Genomic DNA, 23,423 nt, shown 5'->3' with positions numbered 1-23,423 from the left:
TCGAAGGAGGTTGTTAAGATGTAGAAAATGACAAGTGCCCTGGCAGTCTCAGTACATTATGAACCTATGAAATTGTGGAAGGAAAAGTGAAAGTACCAATTATTTATGATCACCAAATCACTATAAAAATTTCACAGATGATGTTGCATATCAATTGGTTAATTTCATGAGATTGTTTCAGATGTTTTGGACATGAAATGCATGTAAACTTTGTTACAAAGCTGCTAAATTTTGAACAAAAATACGAATGCAAGATGCACAGAAGTCACTAAATGAAGTCAATAATAGTGCAGAAATACTGAAATGTGTCATAACAGGTGGTAAAATATGGGTTTATGGTTGCAACATCAAAACTACGGCTCAATCATCCCAATGGAAGCAATCTCGATTGTTAAGGCTTTTGTGGCCACTTGTTGACAAACTGTCAATTGGCTCCTGTCTCCATTGCCATGTGCATATAGTCAGCGGCCACGAGCTTGGCTCCAGTTCTCCACTGGCAATGGAGGGTGCAGCTTTGACAATGCCAGCCACTTGTGCAGGCGAAACGTCAGTAAAATCATCAGACAAACATCGGCCGAAGAACCCAAGACAGAAGCCAATAGGCAGTTTGTCATTCTGGATCGTCTTCTTGCATCAAGGTTGAATGTTCAATAAAGAGTAGTTCAGTTCAACTTGTGTAGCATGAGGCAATCTGATGGGGTGGGGGAAGGAGGAGGTACCAGATTAGTAGCAAAGTAATTCATGCCTTTTGTACCACAATAATGTACTGGTCTGCATTTCATTGTTTATTCGTGAATGGCCAAACACAATACTGTAATGATGCCCTAGCCTCCATATTTACCAGACATGATTCCCTGTCACATTTTCTGTTCCCAAAAATAAAATAAAACCTTAAAGAGCAATCATTTTACAAGCACAGATGAGATTGAAAAGCTACTGTTCAGAGAACTGAAAGCTATCCCAAAAATCATGTTCTGGTGTAACCACAAATGCCGGTATGAAGATGAAGAATGCATGAGTAGAGAGGGCAGTGAGACGACGCCAGCCAATAGCCCGTTGAATAGGAGTGCACCATGACAGGAGCGACCTCTACATATTATTAGCTGAAGATTATGAGAAAAGCCAGCATGGAATATGTGATGACAGTCAATATCCTTTGTTGCATTTGAGAGGAAAAAACATCCTGGGTGCACCTCAGGTGGTGTGGGAAATCTAAATTTGAACCAGGCTGAGGGAGTAAATGTGAGAAATGAAGGCTATGGTGAGACTTGTTTTATATTTATGTGGCATATCTGTACCTGTACAGACTTACAGGGTGTCCAAGGAGGAATGGTTAATATTCTGAGACATGACAGGAACACTTGTTTGAAGCAAAAAACTTCATATGGACATATGCCTTATTCCAAGTGGTTTCTGAGGAAGAACACACTTAATTTAGATTTGCTTTTGGGTTAGAGGTGTGTACATGAGTGCCTTACCGATTCAGCCTCTTTGACATTTTATTCTAGCCCAACCTACCTTTCAATCTATTTGATCAGGACGTCTTTTTGCCATTAAACTAGCCTGTTCAACATGCAGTTGTCCATGGTGTGTCATGAGCGAAATAGTGTGAGGGATTGAGAGTGTACCATAGAGGAGCATTGCTTAACTCCGTTTGTACATGTGCTGGCTAAAATGCAGCTAATGAAGAACACACAGATATGGTGTATGTTTGCAACTTCTGCAGTGATAGTGCTCCTGCTGCTGTTGTAGAATACCGTCAGCACTTTATCAAACATAAAATTTGTGATCATAGAGTTTTACCAAAGTTCTCAGAACATTGTGTGAAACAGGTACTCTTCCAAGTTCCCATTTTTCTTCTGAATGCGTAGTTCCATAACCTGTGCAGAAACAGCAACATAGTGCTGTAATGGTGCAGTGCTGTCCTACTACTAACACACAGGGGCTTTTTATATGTATCAATGACTCACAGACATGTGTATGATGAACATTACATATGGACAACTTGTATCGATTTCACGTACAGCATGTCCAAAATCTTCACATTGATGACAACACCACGAGAGTTGAATTTTGTCATTGGCTAAATGATAATCTGCATTTGTTTGCATTAATATTGTTCACTAATGAAGCCATATTTACACAGAATGGAATCAACAACTCTCTCAACAATCATCGATGGTTGCAGGAAAACATACATGCTGCAGTGGAAACTAATTTTCAAGTTTGTTTTTTCATCAAGGTTTGATATGGCATATGTTAATAGCTCCACTCATTTTAGAAGTGCAAATGATGGGACAGAATGTCTTGTATTTTTTGGAAAATTCGCTTGTTAAATAACTTGAGGGTGTTTCTTTGGCCACGCAGACTGCAATGTACTTCCACATTTTACCAGTGCAGTAATGGAACTTCTCAACTGCACTTACCCTACTCGCTGGATTGGTGGTGGTAGTGCAATTAACTGGTCTGCAAAATTATCACAACTTACGCCATTAGATTTTTGTTTATGAGGTTGGATGAAATATGAGCAGTACAAAAGAAAGGTGAATACGCAAGATGAACTGTTTGGTTGCATCAAGGACACTGCTGCCTTCATTAGGAAATGTGTAGAGGGACCCACACAAGCAGAACAAGATGTTCACAAATGCATTGAAGTTGACAAAGGTGAATGTGTTAAAAATACGTAGTTTTCAACAGTCACTTTGTAAAATGCATATTGTAATGCTTACTAGCTGTTGTACATGTGTAACCCAGACAAGATATTGAATAACACAGAAAATAAGTACCAATGTACATTAACTATGTTCTGCCTCGGAAACCATTCAAAACAAGGCATGTGTGCCACATGAAGATATTTGCTTCAAATGGTCATTGCTGTCGTATCCATGAATACTGACCATTCCTCCTTAGGACAGACACCATGTATGTTCAATGAGTGGCAAGGCTGAAATGGAGAGAGCATTTCAGATGGAGAAGATGGTAATTATTTAGTTTAAATAATATTGTTTAATAGTGAACTTAATATGAAAGCATGGGGACTAGACCGTTACTGGAGGTACCATCAACATCTGTATAACATCAAGAAGAACAGATACACCAATATAATGAATCTGAGAAGCACCTGGTCATTTATGCTTGAAGTAAGTTGCTTTGCTTGTTCTGTTACAAAAAATTATTCCAACAGTGAAGTACTAGATAAGTCTAAACACAACAAAAAACACTAATTACCTTAAATCTGTTTTCTTGTGATATTTGCTTGCTTTCTGCACGAAGTTTCTCTAGTATGTTGGTGACATGCTTCTTTGATGTCCTGGGAATGGACTTCTTTGATTTCTTGAGTATATGCTGTGCCACATTTTCTTCCTAAATTTATAGTAATAAAATTACATCAGTAAAAGTTTATACCACAAATGCAACATTACTTCATCATTCTTTAATATTAAAATTAATACTTAAAGAGCAGTATATAGTATATAAAACTAGTGGTGCCACTACACTGTCAGAAATGAAGCATTTCAATTAAACCCTAATTCCAAAATGTAGCAGAAATGCTGACTCAGCATCTCCACTATTTGATGAGTAGCGACTTTCCTTTTCATAATATTGTTACATTTCATCCTCCTGGATTTTCCATTGTTTGAGAGAGAGAGAGAGAGAGAGAGAGAGAGAGAGAGAGAGAGAGAGAGAGATTTCACACTTTCTTCTGGGAACTAAATTTTGCTTCAAAGATTTCTGATACACCTTTATCATTAAAGTTTTGGTAGTAGCTAGTGCTATCAGCCATTCTGTTCTACATAACTTACCCAAATCTTTCTAGGTCAACTGGTTACTAGCAATATGCCATTACCGGCACCTTCCCCATTACTGAGAATTCTAAAATAAAACAAATTTGTATACTGTGTGTTTATTGTTATTACTCCTATTATTATCATCAGTCATTTGACATCCATGGCTGATTAAAGCTTTTTCCTGACTTTTACATGTACTAGGACATTCAGAGATACATCAGGTCACAGCTCCACTCTTTATCTAGTCTCCTGCAATCCAGCAAACAATTTCCTTGGTCCATCTTTCATCCATTCACAATATCCCAGAATTCAAATCAAAAACAGATCACAATATGAGTAATTTAGAATTATATACCCTCAGAGTAGCAAAGAAACTTAATAATGGCAAGTCGTCCTGTGCCGATTGTATGTCTAACATATTCCTTTCACAAGTGGAAGTCATCTGCTCAATTACAGACCCACATCATTGACATCAATTTGCATTAAAATTTTGGAAAGTATGCTGTGTTCCAATGTTATGAAATACTACTGCAAAAAAATGATCTACCGACACATAATCAGCATAAATTTATAAAATACTGTTCTTGTGAAAACACAATTGATTCTTTGGTCACATAAGGTAATCAGTGGCTTCTAATCAAAGTGGGTGCCTAAGGAACCCAACTGAGTTTGTGATTTCCTGTCAGAAAGGACACAATTGGTAGTAACTGATAGGAAGGCATCTAGTGAAAGAGGAGTGCAATTGAAGTGTTATAGGCCCTCTGCTGTTCTTGACATATATAAATGATTTAGGAGACAATACAGCCACATTTTAGGTTGTTTGCAGATGATGCTGTCGTTTACTGCCGAAGTAAGATCATAAGAGGATCACAACAAATTGTAAAATTATTTAGACAGGATATCTGTGCAGTGCAAAAATTGGCATCTGAAACTGAACAATAAAAAGTTTGATGTCCTCCATGTGAGTACTAAGAACAAAACAAAATCCATTAAATTTCAGTCACACAAAAAAAAACCTGAATTTAAATGTTGCCAATTCAGGTAAATACCCAAGGATTACAATTATAAACAACTTCAACTCAACCATCACAAAGAGAATGTGTTGATGGTGGACTAAAGACTGCATTTTATTGGCAGAATTCTTGAAAGGTGTAACAAATCTACTAAACAGTATGCCTACACTATACCTGTCGATCCTCTTTCGGAGTACTGCCAAACATATTTGCTGGCAGACATCATTATGGAATATCGCATAAAAGGGGAGATGGTGTCATGAATATGATACGTATGTTGAGGTTACAGTCACTAAAACACAAGCATTTTTCAATACACCAAGATGTTTTCATTAAATTACAATGATCAACTTTCTTAGTATGCTGCATGCGAAAACATTTTGTTGATTCCCACCTACATATGGAGATATGACCATCATAATGAAACAAGAGAAATCAAAGCTCACACGTAGCTGTTTATCTGTTAATTTTTCCCATGGGTCATCCAAGAGTGGAATGGTCGAGAAATAGTCTGGAAGCAATTCTATGTACTACCAGCTGAACACTTGGGTGTGAATTGCAGAGAGACATGTACATGTAGATACTTGTCACCAGAGGAAAATTCAGGGCGGTGGGAGAGGGTTATGGAACTGCAGCCCTCACCTCCTCAACTAAATCTGTTTCTTTTTAATTCTCCATCCCCCTCCCCGCCCCCCTCACCCCCCTCCCCCCACACGCACACACAAATCTTTGCAACATAGCTTTCATATATCATAGTTTTGAAAATTTTGTCACTATTGTAGTTCGTATTATAATAAGTTAAGAAAACAACTTTGCTTACTCTAAGAATTTGAGATGACACAGTGATACAAAATTTCTGTGAGATCACGCCCCCCCCCCCCCCCTTCCAGACCAAAATCCTTGATTTGACATTTCATCTTCCAATCCAATCTGTTTTCCTGGTCCACTTATTTGTTTCCACTTTCTCCAAGTGAATCTCAATCTTCATCTCTCCTTTGTTCAATGAGCACACTTAAATTTTGAGTGGTTTTTGCATTTCAAAAAGGTCCAAATTTATTGTCATTACTCAAAATAGGTAACACAAACCAATTGCAAACTTCACATTTCAGGCATGTCAGAAACTTAGTTTTGTAATCTCTGCGTTGTTTACCAAATCACACCAAACCATTTTCATTTTTTTGTTTCTTTATTTTGCTTTCCCTCCAGCCACTGTCTTCAACAGTCTTACATGCAAAACTGATCAACTGGTTCAAAGAATTCCTTATTTGGTGAAGTCACACAAAGTAGATCAGTGGTCCCCACCTGATCACATCCAATTTGGATGAAATTTTGCACAACTGCCCCGTACAGAACAAAACTAAACTAAAATATGAGTTCAAGATATAAAAAATTTAAGGTTTTTTAAGCCTTTTAGTAAAGAGTGGTAAAATGCTGTGTGAGCTATAAAGTTACAGTATAATGTTAAGACAGCTTAAAATAGAAACTATTTGTTATCAAAAGGTGTAATCTGGGTCAGATGCACAGCATTTTGTGCTCTTTTCACTGTTAAAATTTCAAATGGCTCAAATGGCTCTGGCACTATAGGACTTAAGATCGGAGGTCATCAGTCCCCTAGAACTTAGAACTACTTAAACCTAACTAACATAAGAACATCACACACATCCATGCCTGAGGCAGGATTCGAACCTGTGACCACAGAGGTTGCATGATTCAAAACTGTTTAGAACCACAAGGCCACTCCGGCCGGCAGGTTAAAATTTCAAGAGTATGTAATTAGCCATTCCATCTGTCATGAGGTCAGAGGTGGGAAAAAATCAATTGCAACACTCTTTGTATCATTTTGTAACTAAAATAATGTTGGATAAATGAAGTGTATGGTGTGTCCATTAGTAGTTCCACAGAGAAGTTACTTGTCATCAGTTTCACCGTACTGAAAAGGCTAGCTGTGAAGTATTCAAGATGTTCTTAATATGTAAACATGCCATCACATTTTTTTATCAAATTTGTGCATACTCTGATGTCATACTGCTAAACATCATCATCTCCTACATTATTTATTTATTTATCAGAAAGAGCAAGTGTTTTTGTGCAAGAAAAGGTTATGTTTCGTTTGGAGACACACTACAATAAGGTTAAAAAATGAACTTGAAAATACTACTGCCAAATAACCCAGTGAAATGTATGGTGGCTCTTCTTGTTCATGTTGTATATTAATGACCTAGTAGACAATATTATTATTAATTGCCTAGCAGACAATATTAATAGTAATCACAGACTTTTTGCAAATTATGCACCTTATTGTCATGGAGTATTATTTGAAAAAAGCCATACAAATATCTAGGCAGATCTTGATAAAAGCTCAAAATGATGGAAAGCTTGGCAACACACTTCAAATCTTCAGAAATTTATAATTGTGCACCCTAAAAAATGCAAAAAAGATTGTCAATGTATCCTATGCCAGAATATCAATGATTCACATTTGGAATAAATCTACACATACAAATACCTAAATGTAGTAAATTGTAAGGATATGAAAAGGAATTCTCGTGAAAGTGCAGTTGTAGGTAATGCAAGTTGCACACTTTAGTTCACTGGCAGCATACTGGGAAAATGCAATATGTCTTCAAAGGATAGTTCTTGCAAAACCCCTGTGTGCCCGAATGTTTAATAAGTGTGTGGAACACAAACCTAATAAAACTAGTAGAAGATATGAAAATATAAAAAGAAAGGCAGGACAAGAGATAGAGGCTTTTTGATTCAAGGGAGAATCTTGTCAAAAGCTGGAAAATCTGAACTTCAGTACTGTCAAAAACTGGAAAACCTGATTTTCAATACTGCCGTACAAACACATAAAATCTAAGATTTTGGAAGTATTAAGTTCCTCCTTCAGGAAGGGGGCAGTGATAGCTTGCTGAAGATAAGGAAGGAGCAACAGGTCATTCAGAATTGAGCAAACCACCATTCTAAGCTTTACCAATCTATCCCCCTTTCCTCCATGACGAGGAACTAATAATTCCAAAAGATAGGATCAATGTTTTCATCTTTAAATACGTCTATTGCCAGAACTAAAATTTCACCACCTGAAGGTAATAGCTGGCTGGTCCTTCACTTTGTAACTGCATGATTTTCTGAAATTTTTTCTTTTGATACAAACAGCAAAAACTGTCAGATGTTTGAAGACAAAATGTCACCCATACCATGACAGCTTACTTATGAAGTTTCATGAACCAGTATTACATGAATATTGTGGGAACACTTTTCAACCTCCTACATATTGCTCCCATATGAACCACAAAGACAAGATTAGATTAATTACAGCTCGCACTGTGACATTTAAACTGTCATTCTTTCCACACTTCATATGCAAACTGAATGGGAAGAAACCCTAATATGTAGTACCAGTACAATGGGAAATACTTTCTACCACAAACATCAGAGATTTGTAGAACACAGGTGTAGATGAAGCTTAGAGTTTAATAATGTACAGTACTACGCACAAGGGGATTAGTTGAAACTGAAACTAACTGAAGGACATCTATAGGCATAATCCATAGCACTTCAGGCAGGGGAGTTACCTTCATAGTCTCAGATGTTATTGAATTTAACATATGTAAAAATTCAGGAGTAAGCAAGAAACATGTTTTTTGTTTTCTCCAAAAAAATTCCAGCCCCTAGACACAGGCCTCCAAATGACACTGCGAACACCATTTTAAAGACGCAAATTTTGGAAAATACTTTTTTTTTTTTTTTAAATAATTTCTTTATGATTTGGATGTATCTGTCAAAGTTCTTTTGCTGTCGCCTTTTGAATTTTTTTATAATTTACAGACTTTTTTTTTTTTTTTCAAAAATGCCAATCCAGAAAAGCTCCATTTTTTTCTGTTGATTGGTACCACGTAGTACCATATTCTCTGTAAAGGAGAGCTTCCACTTTTAAGTTGGACAGATTTTATTCTAAAAAATCACTTTTTTAACTTTCAAGCGTAATGTATGTCTGCACAGAAGTTGTTTCTTACTAATTTCTTCGTAACAATGTTTATTTATACAGTCTTTGTTGCAGTTATTTCTTATCATTTTCTTTGTTGCAGTTATTTCTTTTCACTTGAATTGTTGAAGATATTTCTTACAGTTTGTTGTAGTTTCTTGTCAGTTTCTTTGTTGTGGTTGTTCATTGCACATTTCTGTATAGTAGTTGTTCAGTGCTAATTTGATTACTGCAGAGGGTTCTAAGAAATCTGAGACCATCCAGTGATTCTGTGTTTTCGTGAGGAATTTGCCAGTTGACACAGTTGCAATGTGTTTTGTGAAAAAGACTATTTGAAATGTCTTCTGACTGAGGCCACAGAAGAGTGAACTGTGCTGACCATTTGCATATCCATAAAAGAGTGATATATAAGACAAACAAAACAACAGACTTTGTTCAGGTTGGGAATAAGTGTTCTCATTTGATGACTCTGTTTCAAAGTTAAGATGTTTCCACTGACGACTTTTTGTGTTCTAAATGTTTTAACAGAATGATAGTATCTGAACAAGGTGAAGCCTCTCATGGTGCAGATGATGCATCAGTCAACTACAGAGGTAGGTGGTAGCCCTGTTAAGAAACCGTGATCAGTGAAGTCAAGTCATAAGCTCCTATGCATCAAGAAAGTGCAGAGGAATTATTAAAGCTATGGATCAATACACTACAGCTAAACTGACCACACTCTTCAAAGTAGAAATTCCATATTCAGAAGAAAAGGAACCAAAGCGCTCTTGCACCTCCTGCCAGGATTTTTTCACAAATATCAATTCAGCCGCTGAATATTGTGAATCCTACAGTGAAAAAGTGCAAGTTTTAACTATTATTCAAGAGAACTTTCAAAGAAAACAATTTTGAACCACATTCCATCAGTATCAAAGTACATGGTAGGCAAATCAAGAAATATGAGGTCTGTAAAAGGAGTCTTTGGAAGACATTATGATCATCCTGCAGAAACAGCTCAAGTTCAAATAGTGCAGTCATTATATCTGGAAGATAAATGGGACTGTTCTCGACAGGGTGCCAATAAAAAAGACACTATAACAGTTGAAGCTCGAAAAGTTGTGAAAGTAAAGAGGTACATGATTCACAGCATTAAAGAAACTTTTACAATTTATAAGAGCAACTACACATCATCATCATATATTGGAAGATCAAAATTTTATGCACTACGACCTAACCGGGCAGTTCCACATCCACCTAGATATGTCTGTTAATGTGTGTACTGCTTGGATTTTGAACTTTGTGTGATTACTTTGACGTGGCATATGACACCTTGGTTGGGCATGTGAAGACATTAGTAGTCTGTGATGTAAAGCGAGAGACTTGTTTGTTTCAAGAATGTGGCGACTGCCCTGGAATGGGACGACTGCCTTTACAGACACTTGGCCTGGAAGACGTAGCAGATAACCCTGCAGAAATTACATACGCGACATGGGAGGAAAATAAACCAATTAAGAAAACTGTTGCTTTTGACAGTTTCATTGATGAACTTGGTAAATGGTCAGTGAAAGCAGTAACACACCAGAATCTGAAGAAACTGCAACAACAACACATTGCAGAAGTGAAAGGGTATGTACAGGCTGAAGAACTATGTTCAGTGCTTCACTGTGATTTTGCTGGGAACTGGTCTGTTGTTCTCCCACAAGAAGTAAAAGGGAATCATTGGAGTAATGACCAGGTTACAATTTTTACAGGAGTGACATATTTACAAAACAAGACCAAAAGTGTTGCAGTTATAAGTGATGACACAGGACATGACTCTGCACATGCTTTGCTAGCAATGCGCAAAAAAATTCTTCAAGTCATTTTAAAAATTGTTACCAGTCAGTTGGCACAAGCAACTTACTCATTTCAAATTAAGTTGCTTGTGCCAACTGACTGGGTATACAGTGCTACTGGTCATGGGAATGAGGCCTCGTGATGGTGCAGGAGGCCTGCTGAAGCACCATGCTACAAAACATAATCTTTCCAGATCATATACAGCTGTGATTCAGAATGCTGAGGATTTTATGAGAGTCCTGAAATCTTACACATGCACAGCCTTCATTCTTTTGTCCAGAGAGGAAATCGAAGAATTCCGTGAGCATAAAAAAGAAGAATGGTCCAAACAAACTACTCCTGTGACAGGAATTCAGAAGACACATTTTTGGATTCAAAGTGTAGGGCGAACTCATATTACACACACTTTAAAGAGCAAGAAAGAAGAAATTTCATTCGTTCAGCCAATACCTCGGAAACAGCAGGATAATATTCACATTCGCAACCTGAGAAGGGAGATGTGTGTGGCGTAAGTGTAAGACTGTAACTGGTGGGTTGCAGAGATTATAGACACCAGTTATGAGTTAAACAAAATTGTAGTGAACTTTATGCTTCCACATGGACCAGCTGCTGGAAATGGGTTTCCAGCTGAAAAACAGCAACAATGCCATCAGTGCTCACATCCTATTCACAATGTCTTGAAGATTGTAAGTGCTCCAGTTCCTATTGGTTCAACAGGAAAGCATCTTCTATATCAAAGGAAAATACTGAAGCTGTGGAACACATTTTTAGTTACTGGCTAATTTCAGTACAAAACAGAGTGTACAGAAGTTGCATAAATTGCAACCTTTAACTGTTTGGACCTTTCACAAACATTTTGGAGCCATTTAAAATGCTTAAAAATGAGTCTCTTACTCATCTTTAAAAACTAAAATTATGTTAAATGAGACCAGGTTTTGATTTTTATGAGCCTGTTAATTGATCATAAAAGTGGAAGCTCTCCTTTTCAGGAAATGTAGAACTATAAAGTACTAATCAACAGCAAAAAAATTTTATGGACTGACATTTTTGAAAATAAAATAATTTTTTTCCATAAATTATTAAAAAAAGGTCCAGAATGCTATAGTAGAGGAACTTCAACAGATACGTCCAAATGGAGGATTTCTTTGTAATTATAAAGCAATTATCTTTTAAATAATAAAAAAATATATGTATCAAAACTGTTCCAGAGATACAGCATTTCAAAATTTTTTCCAAAATTTGCATCTTCAAAATGGTACGCGAAATGTCATCTTTGGAGGGCTGTATCTCGGGGCAGAAATTTTTTTGGAGGAAAAAAAAAGTGTTCCTTACTATTTCCTTCATTTTAACATATGCTAAATTCAATAACATCCTAGCCTGCCTGAATTGATACGGACTAAGCCTATAATAGTCTATAAATTAGGATTATAGATCATGGTCAAAATGAAAACACTTCTATTAATTCAAGAATATTGCAAAGTTCATCTTTGACAAAATTGTAAAGTCAAAGATACAACCATGGAAAATGAAAACCACTAAAAACATGATGAAAAAACGCTATATTTTAATGTTACACTAGCAGAAGGTAGTAAAATAAGTGATACTGGGTGTACTGCTGTGGACAGGATAGGTACAATGTAATGACCACAAAAACTCACTGCATTCAAAAGTATGTTTCACATGGGGGCACTTGTAGCTTTGGTTTATGTGGTGTTCGTAGTGGGGACAGTGATTTGTGTGGTGGTGGGGATTGTATCATTTGGGGAACATATGTTCAGAAATTAGTTGTCAGTGCCTTTGGGGAGAATGGGTAGTGCCTTTGACATATTTGCCTTTCCAGAATGGATTCTACCATAAAGTACATCAGTTTGTATGTAGCGGGTGGAGATGGCTGAGATGGAGTCCACAATCTGCCTTTTGCAAAAAATTGTTGTTATTTGGGAGCATTTAACTGCCACATTTGTCACTGAAACATGTGGCTTACAAACATCATTGCTTTAAAGTCATCACATGGGTACAGCACATGTGGCAGTGCCACAGAGATAACTGTGGCAATCTGTTTGTTGTGGCACATGGTTCAAAGTACCCACTTTTGTCACATTGGTTTAATTTTTTTAATTTGTTTCTTTTGTAGTGGAATGAGTAAGCGGGCTATTGAAGATAACTTTTCATTTTTAAGCTAATTTTTAAGGGAATTTACTAACTGTAGGATCCAATAAGGAGCATGAGGTGGTTGTAGAAGTAAAAGGATCTCATTTCGAGAAACCTAAGTATGGGAGAAAGAACAATGTTCTGAGTCTTTGGGTATGGGAGCTGTTGTTTCAGAGGGAGGTGCAGATGATATTTTAAGCTGACAAAGTTGTAGTACAAAAGGCTTAGTTACAGTGATTGAAGAGTGTATTTCTAAAGGCTGCCCTATAGTTACTGATAGGTTTGTTTCGCATGAGGGATTGGAGAGAAAGTGGTACAACAATTTAGTCATAAATAATTGTGGCACGACAAACACAACAGAGAGATATTTGAGGACTGTAATATCTGTTGTTGGGAGACGACTCTTCCATTTTGCAAGCTCATCTTGATTACGTCCTTTGAGTATTTCACAGTAGCATGTCACTTTGAACAAAACACTGAAGCTTTTAGCAGCTGTCTCCACCTCGTCATCATGAGTAAACACCACCGACTGCTGGGGCTAGAACACTGTTTTGTTTATATAGGAACAACTGCAGTATAGGAACCTTCCACAGAAGGCCAAAGTTGGGCAGTGCACTCCCACCTCCCACTAAGCCCCTAGCAGCCCGTCCACATGCCCTACTAAGTGAACACCCAGTCTCTGTTAAAAGTGTAGTGGTTTACTCTAATCTCAGCCAGCTCTTTAGTAACCAAATCCCAATATAATAATGCATGAGCCATGACTCCACAAGGTACCATTCTTGGATGTTTTACTTGAGCAGAAGGCAGGAGGACAGCCTGGTCACTCAGTGTACATGAAACCAAACGCACACTCACTGGTATTCGAACACAATAGTATTCAGCACCCTGTACACAAGAATGTGGTCTTTAACATGTCAGTACACAGAGCAAAGATTATTTCTGATGATGACGAACTACAGTCTGAATTGTATCATTTGGGACACATAATCGGAGAGAATGACAAAGGACGTCTCGGCTTTGATGGAAGAGGCCAAGCCAGCTGCATTCCTTCCATATTGTGGCAATCAGCAGCAAGTTAGGACATTTGATACAGAGACATGGAGGGTCATTCCATGTCAAGTCACCCAGGCCTTGACACCAACCATGTCAGATTTTGATGAAACTTGGTACAATTACTTCTTTTATCATCCTGAAAGCACTTGTAAAAGTTTTTTGTTCTATCTCTTATAGTTTTTTTATAAATTTTTAAAGTTTTTAGATTTGGCATTGTTTCAGCAGTCGGAAATCGTAACTTAAACGTGTCCTCACAACTAAAAAAATTTGTATATTAAAGAATACTCAAGATATCAGTATGAAATTTTGGAATAAGTTTATGTATTATATCTAAATGTTAAAAAAAAATTACCATAAAGATATATTAAAATCTTCCAAATGAAAAAAAATTTACAATTTTGTTTTTTAGCTAACGGATGTTTAGTTTTACAAAACCTGCAATATCTAGAGTCTCAGACCTGATAGAAAGCTCAAATTTGTTTTAAAATACTCTTAATTGTATAGGCTATTAGATAAAAGAAAAATTATGTTGGCTTTTTAACCTGTTTAATAGTTATCTAATTTTTAAAATAATATTAATTATATTTTAAAAATAAAAAGTACCAAGTGACTTAAGACACCGAAAATAAGTTTTTGTCTTCTTGGAGTAACAATGTACGCTTGGATTTTGTTTTGTTACTCCTGTGTTTTGAAGAAAAAAATTATTACAGCGTTAAACAGTGCTTGGATAGTATTTTATTAAGTTTATTTGAACTTTCAGTAAGTACTGTTACTTAGTTTACACAGATTCCTTTCCTATATCCTATAAAAGTAACCAGAACAGTAATCAGACCAAAAGTAAAATCAGTATGTCATATATTCAAACCTGTAGCGTAGGGTTATTTAAAAAATCTGTTTCCAAACAACCTACACACCCTCAAAAAAGTTACAACCAGTATCTGAATTGAGTGAGGAAGAAAAAGATTTGATCCACTTACGATCTGGAATTAATCTGTGTGAATTTAAGAATATATGTTCACGCCACAGCTACTACTTTTTAAATGTTTTCGAAAAGTATCAAACAACATGTGTAGACCCACTAAAAAAACACAAAAAGCCCATCAAAAAATCGTTGAGAAGTGTAGGCTTTGATCTTTCTACACAATTACTGACAAAAAATATTAGCATAAAACCTGGACAAAAGCTTTGCTCAACATGCCGTAACTTTTGTGAGGAAAAATTAAGAGTTGAAGTCAATGAAAGTGAAACAGATGATGAAGTCATGGTTGAATTAGAATCATTGGAATCCAGAAATGAATCCCTCGTACAAACAAACATTGCTCTTGATAATTTAGGTTTAACACCGATAAAGCTTCATGGCTTGTCAGAACAAAGTAAAGGGTCTTATTTTAAAAGGAAGGTTAGCAGTATTGAAAAGACTGCAAAAAAAAAAGGCGGTTTCAAAAGTATTAAAATATGATGCACCAAGTTCTGATGATGACGAAGAAGATACAAGTGTGGTTGAGAAAGCAAAGGATTTTGATGTAATGATCTCTCTTATGAAAGAGAAGATTTCATCTCTTGGGAGGTCAAGAAAAATCCAGATTCTGACCTTGGCTCCAGATTCTTGGAGTCGAAATAACGTGATGAAAGAATTTAATGTAAATGAGTACATGGTGTGACAAGCTAGAAAGCTAAAATCTGAAAAGGGTATTTTGGAAACTCCTGGTCCAAGAAAAGGTAAAACTTTTTCTGAAAATACAGTAAGACTTGTAACAGATTTTTATGAAAAGGATGAAAGTTCCAGAGTGCTACCTGGAACAAAAGAAAAAGTAAGTGTTCAAAAACAATGTGGGGTCAACAGAAACGTCCGATCTCACGCGTCGGCTTTGACCCGTGACGTAAGGGTGTTGTGGTGTGTGACATCATTACGGCACGGAGTTTGGTTTGTGAGTGTGGCGTGTTTGTAGATGTCGTGTTGTCGTTTGTTGTGCCCTCTGGTGGTATGTTCATGGTTTTCGTTTGTTTGGTGTGTTGGGCTCAGTTTGCTGTTGCTCAGTGGTGAGTGCTGCGTGCGTCTTTTTGAAGCGGAATTTGTATCAGTGAGTTAACGGCTTTGTGTGATGGTTAATGTAACGATGATTGCTGTACGTCGGGTGGGTTTGTTATTAAGTGTATTTGGTTGTGGTTTTTTATTCAGGAATGGATATGAAAGACCAGATTAATAGTTCTTGGTTGAGGGCTATGATGGGGGACACAGCTTTAGAGCTGATTAAATTTCTTCAGCTATTTGGCTTAATTGCCGAGGTCGTGAAGTGCGGTGTGTGCCGTGAACCAATGAAATTGGTTAAAGTTCCGGCCTCTCGGACCAGGGACGGTTACATGTGGCGCTGTCGCAAAGATGAGATATGGCGTTCCATACGGCGCGGTACCTGGTTCGAGAAGTCTAGATTGGGCATGCGTGAGATTGTGCTTGTTACATATTATTTTTGTTATAGATCCCCACAGAGTTTTTGCGCGCATGAGACTGGTGTGAGTGAGAGGACTGTTTTAGATTGGTGGTGGTGGTGGTTAAGTGTTTAACGTCCCGTCGACAACGAGGTCATTAGAGATGGAGCGCAAGCTCGGGTTAGGGAAGGATTGGGAAGGAAATCGGCTGTGCCCTTTCAAAGGAACCATCCCGGCATTTGCCTGAAACGATTTAGGGAAATCACGGAAAACCTAAATCAGGATGGCTGGAGACGGGATTGAACCGTCGTCCTCCCGAAAGCGAGTCCAGTGTGCTAACCACTGCGCCACCTCGCTCGGTCTGTTTTAGATTGGTATTCCTTTTGTCGTGAAGTGTGTTCGGAATTTATTAAGTACAGGGGTAAGTTGGGGGGGGCATGGGGTGGTTGTGGAGGTGGATGAGTCACAGTTTGGGAAAAGGAAGTATGGGAGGGGGAAGTCTGTGGCTGGTCTTTGGGTGTGGGAGGCTGTTGTTCCGGGGGGTGGGGGTTTCGAATGTGTTTTTAGGGTTGTGGAAGGGAGGTCGAAGGCTGAATTAGTGGGGTTAATTGAGGAATATATAGAGCCGGGGTCCACAATAGTTTCTGATGCTTTTTCTTCTTATAGGGGGTTGGGTGAGAGGGGATTTAATCATTTAGTAGTGCACCATAGTTTAGAGTTTAAGAATTATGAGACAGGGGCTTGTACTAATACAATAGAGGGGATGTGGGGGGCGGTTAAGTCAGTTCTTGGTAGGCGGAAGAGGCGCTCTTCCAACCTTCAGTCTCATTTAGATGAGTACTGTTGGCGGAAGAGTGTCCCAGAGGGCTATTGTATTGTTCGGGTTTTCTTAAGGGCTGTGGGTAAAATGTATAGGCCGAAAGTGGTCAGTTAGGGTGGGCTGGGTAGGTGGGTGGGTGGCTATGGTTCAGGGTGGGGTGGGTGGTTTATTTTGTTGTATAGTGTTTGTTAAGGTGGGGGGGGGAGGGGGAGGGGGAGTGTGTTTGTTTTTTGTTTTAGTTGTGGAGGATCTATTTTGTTGAAGTTTTTGTTGAGTTGTAGTGTGTGATTGAGATGTTTTTTATGTTGCATTTGGTTTTTGTTTGTGGGTTTTTTATTTTGGGGTTGGGGGGGGGGGGGGAGGGGGTTGAGGTGTGGGTGGGTTGGGTTTTTCTTTTGGTTCAGTATTTTTTCGTGTGTGTGTGTGTGTGTGTGTGTGTGTGTGTGTGTGTGTGTGTGTGCATTTGTGTGTGATTGTGGTGACCAATCTAGTTTGTGGGGCTGGAACTTTCTTGTGGTAAGGTCTCATTGTTCTTGTTTTTGGCGTATGTGTTGTGTATTGGGGTATGGGGAAGTGTTTCATTGAAATTTGTGACTGTGAAGGTTGGTATTGGTATTCGTATTGGGAGATGTTTTTGAGTTACATAGGTCAAGGGTAGTGGTCGATCCTAAGTTATGGGATTGGGAGCTGCTGTTGAGCTATATAGTTGGAGGGAAGTGTTCAATCTCAATGTTTGGTGGGGTATGTTGATTTTTGTAATCGGAGAGGGGATCGGGAGCTGCTGTTGAACTATATAGGTCAAGGGAAGTGTTCAATCCCAATTTATGGGATCGGGAGCTGCTGTAGATATATGTAGGTCAAGGGAAGTGTTTGTTCGTAATGTTTTGCGGTGTATTTTGATTTTTGTATTGGGAGATGGGATCGGGAGCTGCTGTTGAGCTATATAGGTCAAGGGAAGTGTTCGATCCCAATTTATGGGATCGGGAGCTGCTGTAGATATATGTAGGTCAAGGGAAGTGTTTGTTCGCAATGTTTTGCGGTGTATTTTGATTTTTGTATTTGGAGATGGGATCGGGAGTTGCTGTTGAGCTATTTAGGTCAAGGGAAGTGTTCGATCCCAATTTATGGGATCGGGGGCTACTGTAGATCTATATAGGTCAAGGGAAATGTCCGATTCCAGATAATAATGTGTTTTGTGGTATTTGGTGAGTTTTGTGGTGTCGACTTTTTTCGTCGTCTTGCGTGGTTTTGTATGGCGGTGGGTGGCTAAATTTGTTTATATTTAGTTTCTCCCCACCCAAAAACCCCCAATTTCCCACGCTTGTCCCGTTAGAGTCATTAGGCTTTTTGTGAAACCTGTGTGTGTGTTGTTTTTCGATGTATTTTCGTCTTTATGATACGTATGCAACGATTTTATATCTGCCATATTGGAATTGTCGTTTATGGTCGTTTCCGCCATATTTGTGACATCATGGGTCAAAGCCGACGGGTGGGATCGGACGCTTCCGTATTTCCAAAATGTGTACATGCAAAAAAGAATCATTTTGTGTAACGTGAGAGAACTCTATTATTCTTTGAAATGGGAGAATCCCGAGGTAGAAGTAGCATTTTCAAAATTTTGTTTCTTGAGACCTAAATGGTGTATCCTTGCTGGTGCTGCAGGCACACACACTGTATGTGTATGCAGTATCCACCAGAATGTTAAACTATTACTGGATGCTGTGAAAATTGAAGAATCTTATAAAGACCTAATTAAGATGCCTGTGTGCAACACGGAAAACCAAAACTGCATGCTAAATCATTGCAACAGCTGTACTGCAAATACTGCACTAACTACGTACTTAACTGAAAAACTAAGTGAAGATTATGATTTAGAAGAAGAAATTGTAATCAGTCAGTGGGTTAACACAGACAGGGCAGAAATGATCAAACAGTCTATCAGTGTTGAAGACTACATTTCTTTATTGGTTAGGTCATTGGAAAAGCTCACACCGCACTCGTTTATAGCAAAATCCCAATCAGCAGCCTTTAAAAGATTGAAAGAAGACCCACCACCCAAAACAGTAATTATTGTGAGGGATTTCAGTGAAAATTATTCCTTTGTTATACAAAATGAGATCCAAAGTTACCACTGGAATAGAGGTGGTTGTACTCTACATCCACTTGGAGTTTTTCTAAGAAATGAGGAAAACAATGTTTTTGTTTCCAACCACTGTTTTATTAGTGATGACCAAGAACATGACACTGGTTTTGCTAACTTTGTACAAAAAGAAATTACAAAGTGGCTGTCATTACATCATACTGACATTGACTCAGTTCACTACTTTACAGATGGTTGTGCTGGGCAGTACAAAAATAGAAACAGTTTTAAAAATTTGACTGAACACTTGAGAGACTTTAATTTGAAGGCCCGACACTCTTTTTTTGCAACAAGTCATGGGAAGTGAATTTGTGATGGCCTAGGAGGAACTATTAAAAGAATTTTAAGGAAAGCCAGTCTACAGCTTTCAGACGAAGAACAAATAATGACAGCAATCAATGTGTACAAGTTTTAGCTACGTGGCTGCAAATTATGATGGTAACTGGTACTTTGGACTGGTAAAAACAATATTCAATGATGAAGAAGATGCAGAAATTCTATTTCTACATCCATCAGGACCAGCTGCACCATTTTATTGGCCTGAAAGAGAAGATTCTTGCATAGTGCCTTTGGAGCAACATAGTCTGTGTAGCAGACGCACCTCAATCAAGCGGCACTGGAAGAATGGAAATACGGAAGCGTCCGATCCCACCCGTCTGCTTTGACCCATGACGTCACAAATATGGCGGAAACAAAAACAAACACACACACTTTCCACAAGAAGCCTAATGACACTAATGAGACGAGTGCGGGAAATGGGATGTTTTGGGTGGGGGGCAAACTAAATATAAACAAATTTAGACGCCTTGCGTAGCTAAAACGCGTAAGTGAAGACTGCCATGCATGAATACCCACCCACCTCCCCAGGGGTCGTAACCCATGCAACCCATAGAAGATAAAGATGCTTCAGTAGCTGATTAGTGTTTTTTGTCTTAAAAAAAAAAAATCTCACGGGATACAACGAACAGGTCAGAAAGATAAATATAATAAACTAAAACAGAAATTCGAGGAAACAGATAATTAAAATAAGTAATAGGCCCTAAGTGTTTTTAAATTAAAAAAAAAAAAAAAAAAATCTCACGAGATAGAACGAACAGATCAGAAAAGTAAATAAAATAAGATAAAACAGAACTGGAGACAGCCACACTCAAACCAAACTCCGCGCCGTCATGTCGTCACACACGACAACACCCTTACGTCACGGGTCAAAGCCGACGCGTGGGCTCGGACGCTTCTGTCGACCCGGAAGAATGTATTACTTCAAAAAAGACTGTATCAAAAGAACTGTAAGCTCTTGGATGAAGTGGAAAAACTGTTTGAATCAGCATTAATGTTTATTAAAAAGACAAAATTACTCAAAAAATTCAACGTTTCAAGCAATCAGTTGGGTTATACATAAGTGTCGTAACTACACTAGCTTTGTACATAATTCTAATGTAATCTACTATAATTAATAAACATGTTAAAAAGCCATCATTATTTTTGTTTTCTCAAGTAGCCTATATGTTTAAGAATAAATTAAAACAAATTTGAGCATTCTATCAGGTTTGAGACTCTAGATATTGCAATTCTTATAAAACAAAACATCCGTTAAAAAAGAAAAAAAAAATACATATAATTTTTTTTCATAGAAAATTTTAATCTATTTTAATAGTATCATTTTTATCTTCAAATTTGTATAATAAATAAACTTGCTGCAAAAATTCATGATGTTATCTAAAAGAGTTTTTCAGATAAGCAATTTTAAAGTTTTGAATACAAATTAAATTTACCATTTCCGAAGGTTCGGAAAACGCAAAACATAAAAACTTTAAAAATTTATAAAAAAAAAAAAAAAAACTATAAGAGATACAGCTAAAAAAAAACAGGTGTTGTCAGGATGGTATTCGAACCATTTGAGCCAAATTTCATGAAAATCTAAGGAGGTGGGTGTAAAATTTATTTTTTATTGGGTGATTTGATATGGAATGACCCCAGACTGAGGCCAGTGTTGCAGCCTACCTTGGCTCATGTGTCATCATATTGGAATTTGATTATAAAGGAAACAGCAGAGTTGCAAAAATCACAATTTTAACAGAGATCAGTGGTACATACTTTCTATGACATGCAGCCTGGCTGTGGAAATCAAGTGAAAGCAAAGGCAGATGCTTGAAATTTGTAGGGAGAAAGAAGCAGCAGTTTCAAACTGAGAAAATTTATTAGTATTGTTAGCAGAAAAGCATTAATACTTACTGCTTACTGATGCTGACTTTCTTGTTTCAATTCTCTTTTGGTTTTGGAATCTGAGTTTACCAGTTACAGATTATTATTACCCTTCCTCCTCCTCCCCCCCCCCCCCCCCCAAGGGAAGGAGGGGGGATTGTTGTGTGACCAATGGGCTGGGTGGTACTGATGGTGTGTGGGTGTTTTTTTTTCTTTCTTAAGTAGTGGTTTTGTTTTGTGTGTGGTTATTTAGGATGGGGTTTGTTTTTGTTATGCTGGAGGTAGTTTTCCTCACTTTTCCATTAGGACAGTGGCAATGTGTGAACTTTTCTACATCACAATGTTTCTCAACTGAGGAGTTGATGACAGTCAATACGATCTGATAATTTTGGGTAATCTTCACTTAGGAATTTGTAAAGAGATGGGTAATATCAAGCCATGCAAGCACCATTACTTAGGGAAAACACATTACGTCTCAACAAACTATTCTGACCACGGTATAATCACTTGACTGTCACCATTGCAGTTTGTGAGAGATGTGATGGCGTCTGGTGCCCTTTTAGTACTGCCACAATCCTTAAACAACTGCAACAACATGTAGAATGATGAGGAGGATATCTCCCAGGGAGGTGACTGACAAAATCGTTTCTATACATAATTGCACGGGCACTATACATAATTGCAAGGGAAATGTTGAAGACAGTCTGGCAAACGATACAAAACCTTAATTTAAATAGTGTACTGAGATGTAGTGCGTGTTCCCACAACGGTGTTTATGAAATTTAATACTGCTCATTTTTCTACACTTCCGATGTAAATTTTACCAAAAACAGGAGAAAACCAAAGTAGAGATTCCATCCCTCGGCTTTGGACACTATAAGCATTTTTAAAAATCATGTGCACTATCACTGCTCCATAATCTGGCCCCCCCTTGCTGTCACAACAAATCATGAAGATTATTTTCATTCTGTTTCTATATTTGTCAGTGCTTCGGCTAATTTCATTTTGATGTACTTTTGTTGTTGATACGTTCGTTATATGTTTTGATTAACGAACCGGTGACAACAGATTAGAAGGTACACAAGAACATGCCACCAATTGGCCTACAAACATTATGATATCGAAAAAGACATCGACAGACGTAACCTGTGTGTTAATCGTGCCGGCAAACTGAAGCAGCGCTGTGTAAGAATGCGAGTTACTCTCTGGAGTTTCATCATGTTTCAGTCTCTTGCAGGATAATAATAGAGCTTCGTGGGGATCCTCGTCGCAACGGCGTTTGACACGCAGTATGGCTGCCATTTCATGCGTTTTAAATAATCAAAGTATGTTTACGATGGCTGAACGGTAATTATCACGCGTATGAAGGACTTTCTGAAATACAGCACATCATGGTCATGAAAATCACCTTCACGAATCACTCAACTTTATTCCCCACCCTCACACCGCACACAATGCAAAACAAAAACATAACTGATTTAAAACTAATCTCCTTGGAAACGATAGCAAAGACTCTGTTTTGTATTGTCAACAAAACCGGCCAAGTCACGTGATCTCGGTATGGCGTAAGTTTCTCTGTATTTATTTATTTTATTTGATTGGCTTTTAGCATACAAACTTTTCAGCCGTCACAACTTAAATGTATTGATACACATACACCTAGCAAAGTAATATTTGATCTTCTTCATTCATATATGTCTTCAAACAGATATCGTTGTATTTATATTACAAAGACACAACTGACAGTTAACCACTATTTGTTAAATTCAATGGTCAAAATTCCGTTCAACTTTTTATGTCCTCTTTAGCTATAAATCTGGATATGGCGCCATAGGTCTAATCAGCAGGCCAGTTCATACTATCCGTCACGTCACGGCACCGTCACGTCAAGGTGTATTCACACTGTCCGTCACGTCAAGACCCTCAAGTCCACTCAAGTCACATGATCTCAACTCACTGTCCTTAACTGTTGTTTTCGCCGGAATTGTGATCTTCAGGAGATAATATTCAACTGCTTTTATGCGGGCAG

General features: G+C 37.8%; 1 protein-coding gene across 1 annotated transcript in view; it reads right to left on the bottom strand.

Moving 5' to 3' along the window:
* LOC124616186 (probable RNA polymerase II nuclear localization protein SLC7A6OS) overlaps positions 1-22,879 on the bottom strand; it is a 61,390-nt gene extending 38,511 nt beyond the window's left edge. The window contains exons 1-2 of the mRNA XM_047144480.1: positions 22,541-22,879; positions 3,229-3,363 (exon numbers count right to left, since the gene is read on the bottom strand). Coding sequence (XP_047000436.1) covers positions 3,229-3,363; positions 22,541-22,696 — 291 coding nt within the window. The 5' untranslated portion in view covers positions 22,697-22,879. The remainder of the gene's footprint in view (positions 1-3,228; positions 3,364-22,540) is intronic.
* Between the last annotated feature and the right edge of the window lie 544 nt (positions 22,880-23,423).

Source organism: Schistocerca americana, chromosome 5 (genome assembly GCF_021461395.2).
Source record: "Schistocerca americana isolate TAMUIC-IGC-003095 chromosome 5, iqSchAmer2.1, whole genome shotgun sequence".
Taxonomy (NCBI): domain Eukaryota; kingdom Metazoa; phylum Arthropoda; class Insecta; order Orthoptera; family Acrididae; genus Schistocerca; species Schistocerca americana.
This window is presented reverse-complemented; position numbering and strand designations above follow the sequence as displayed.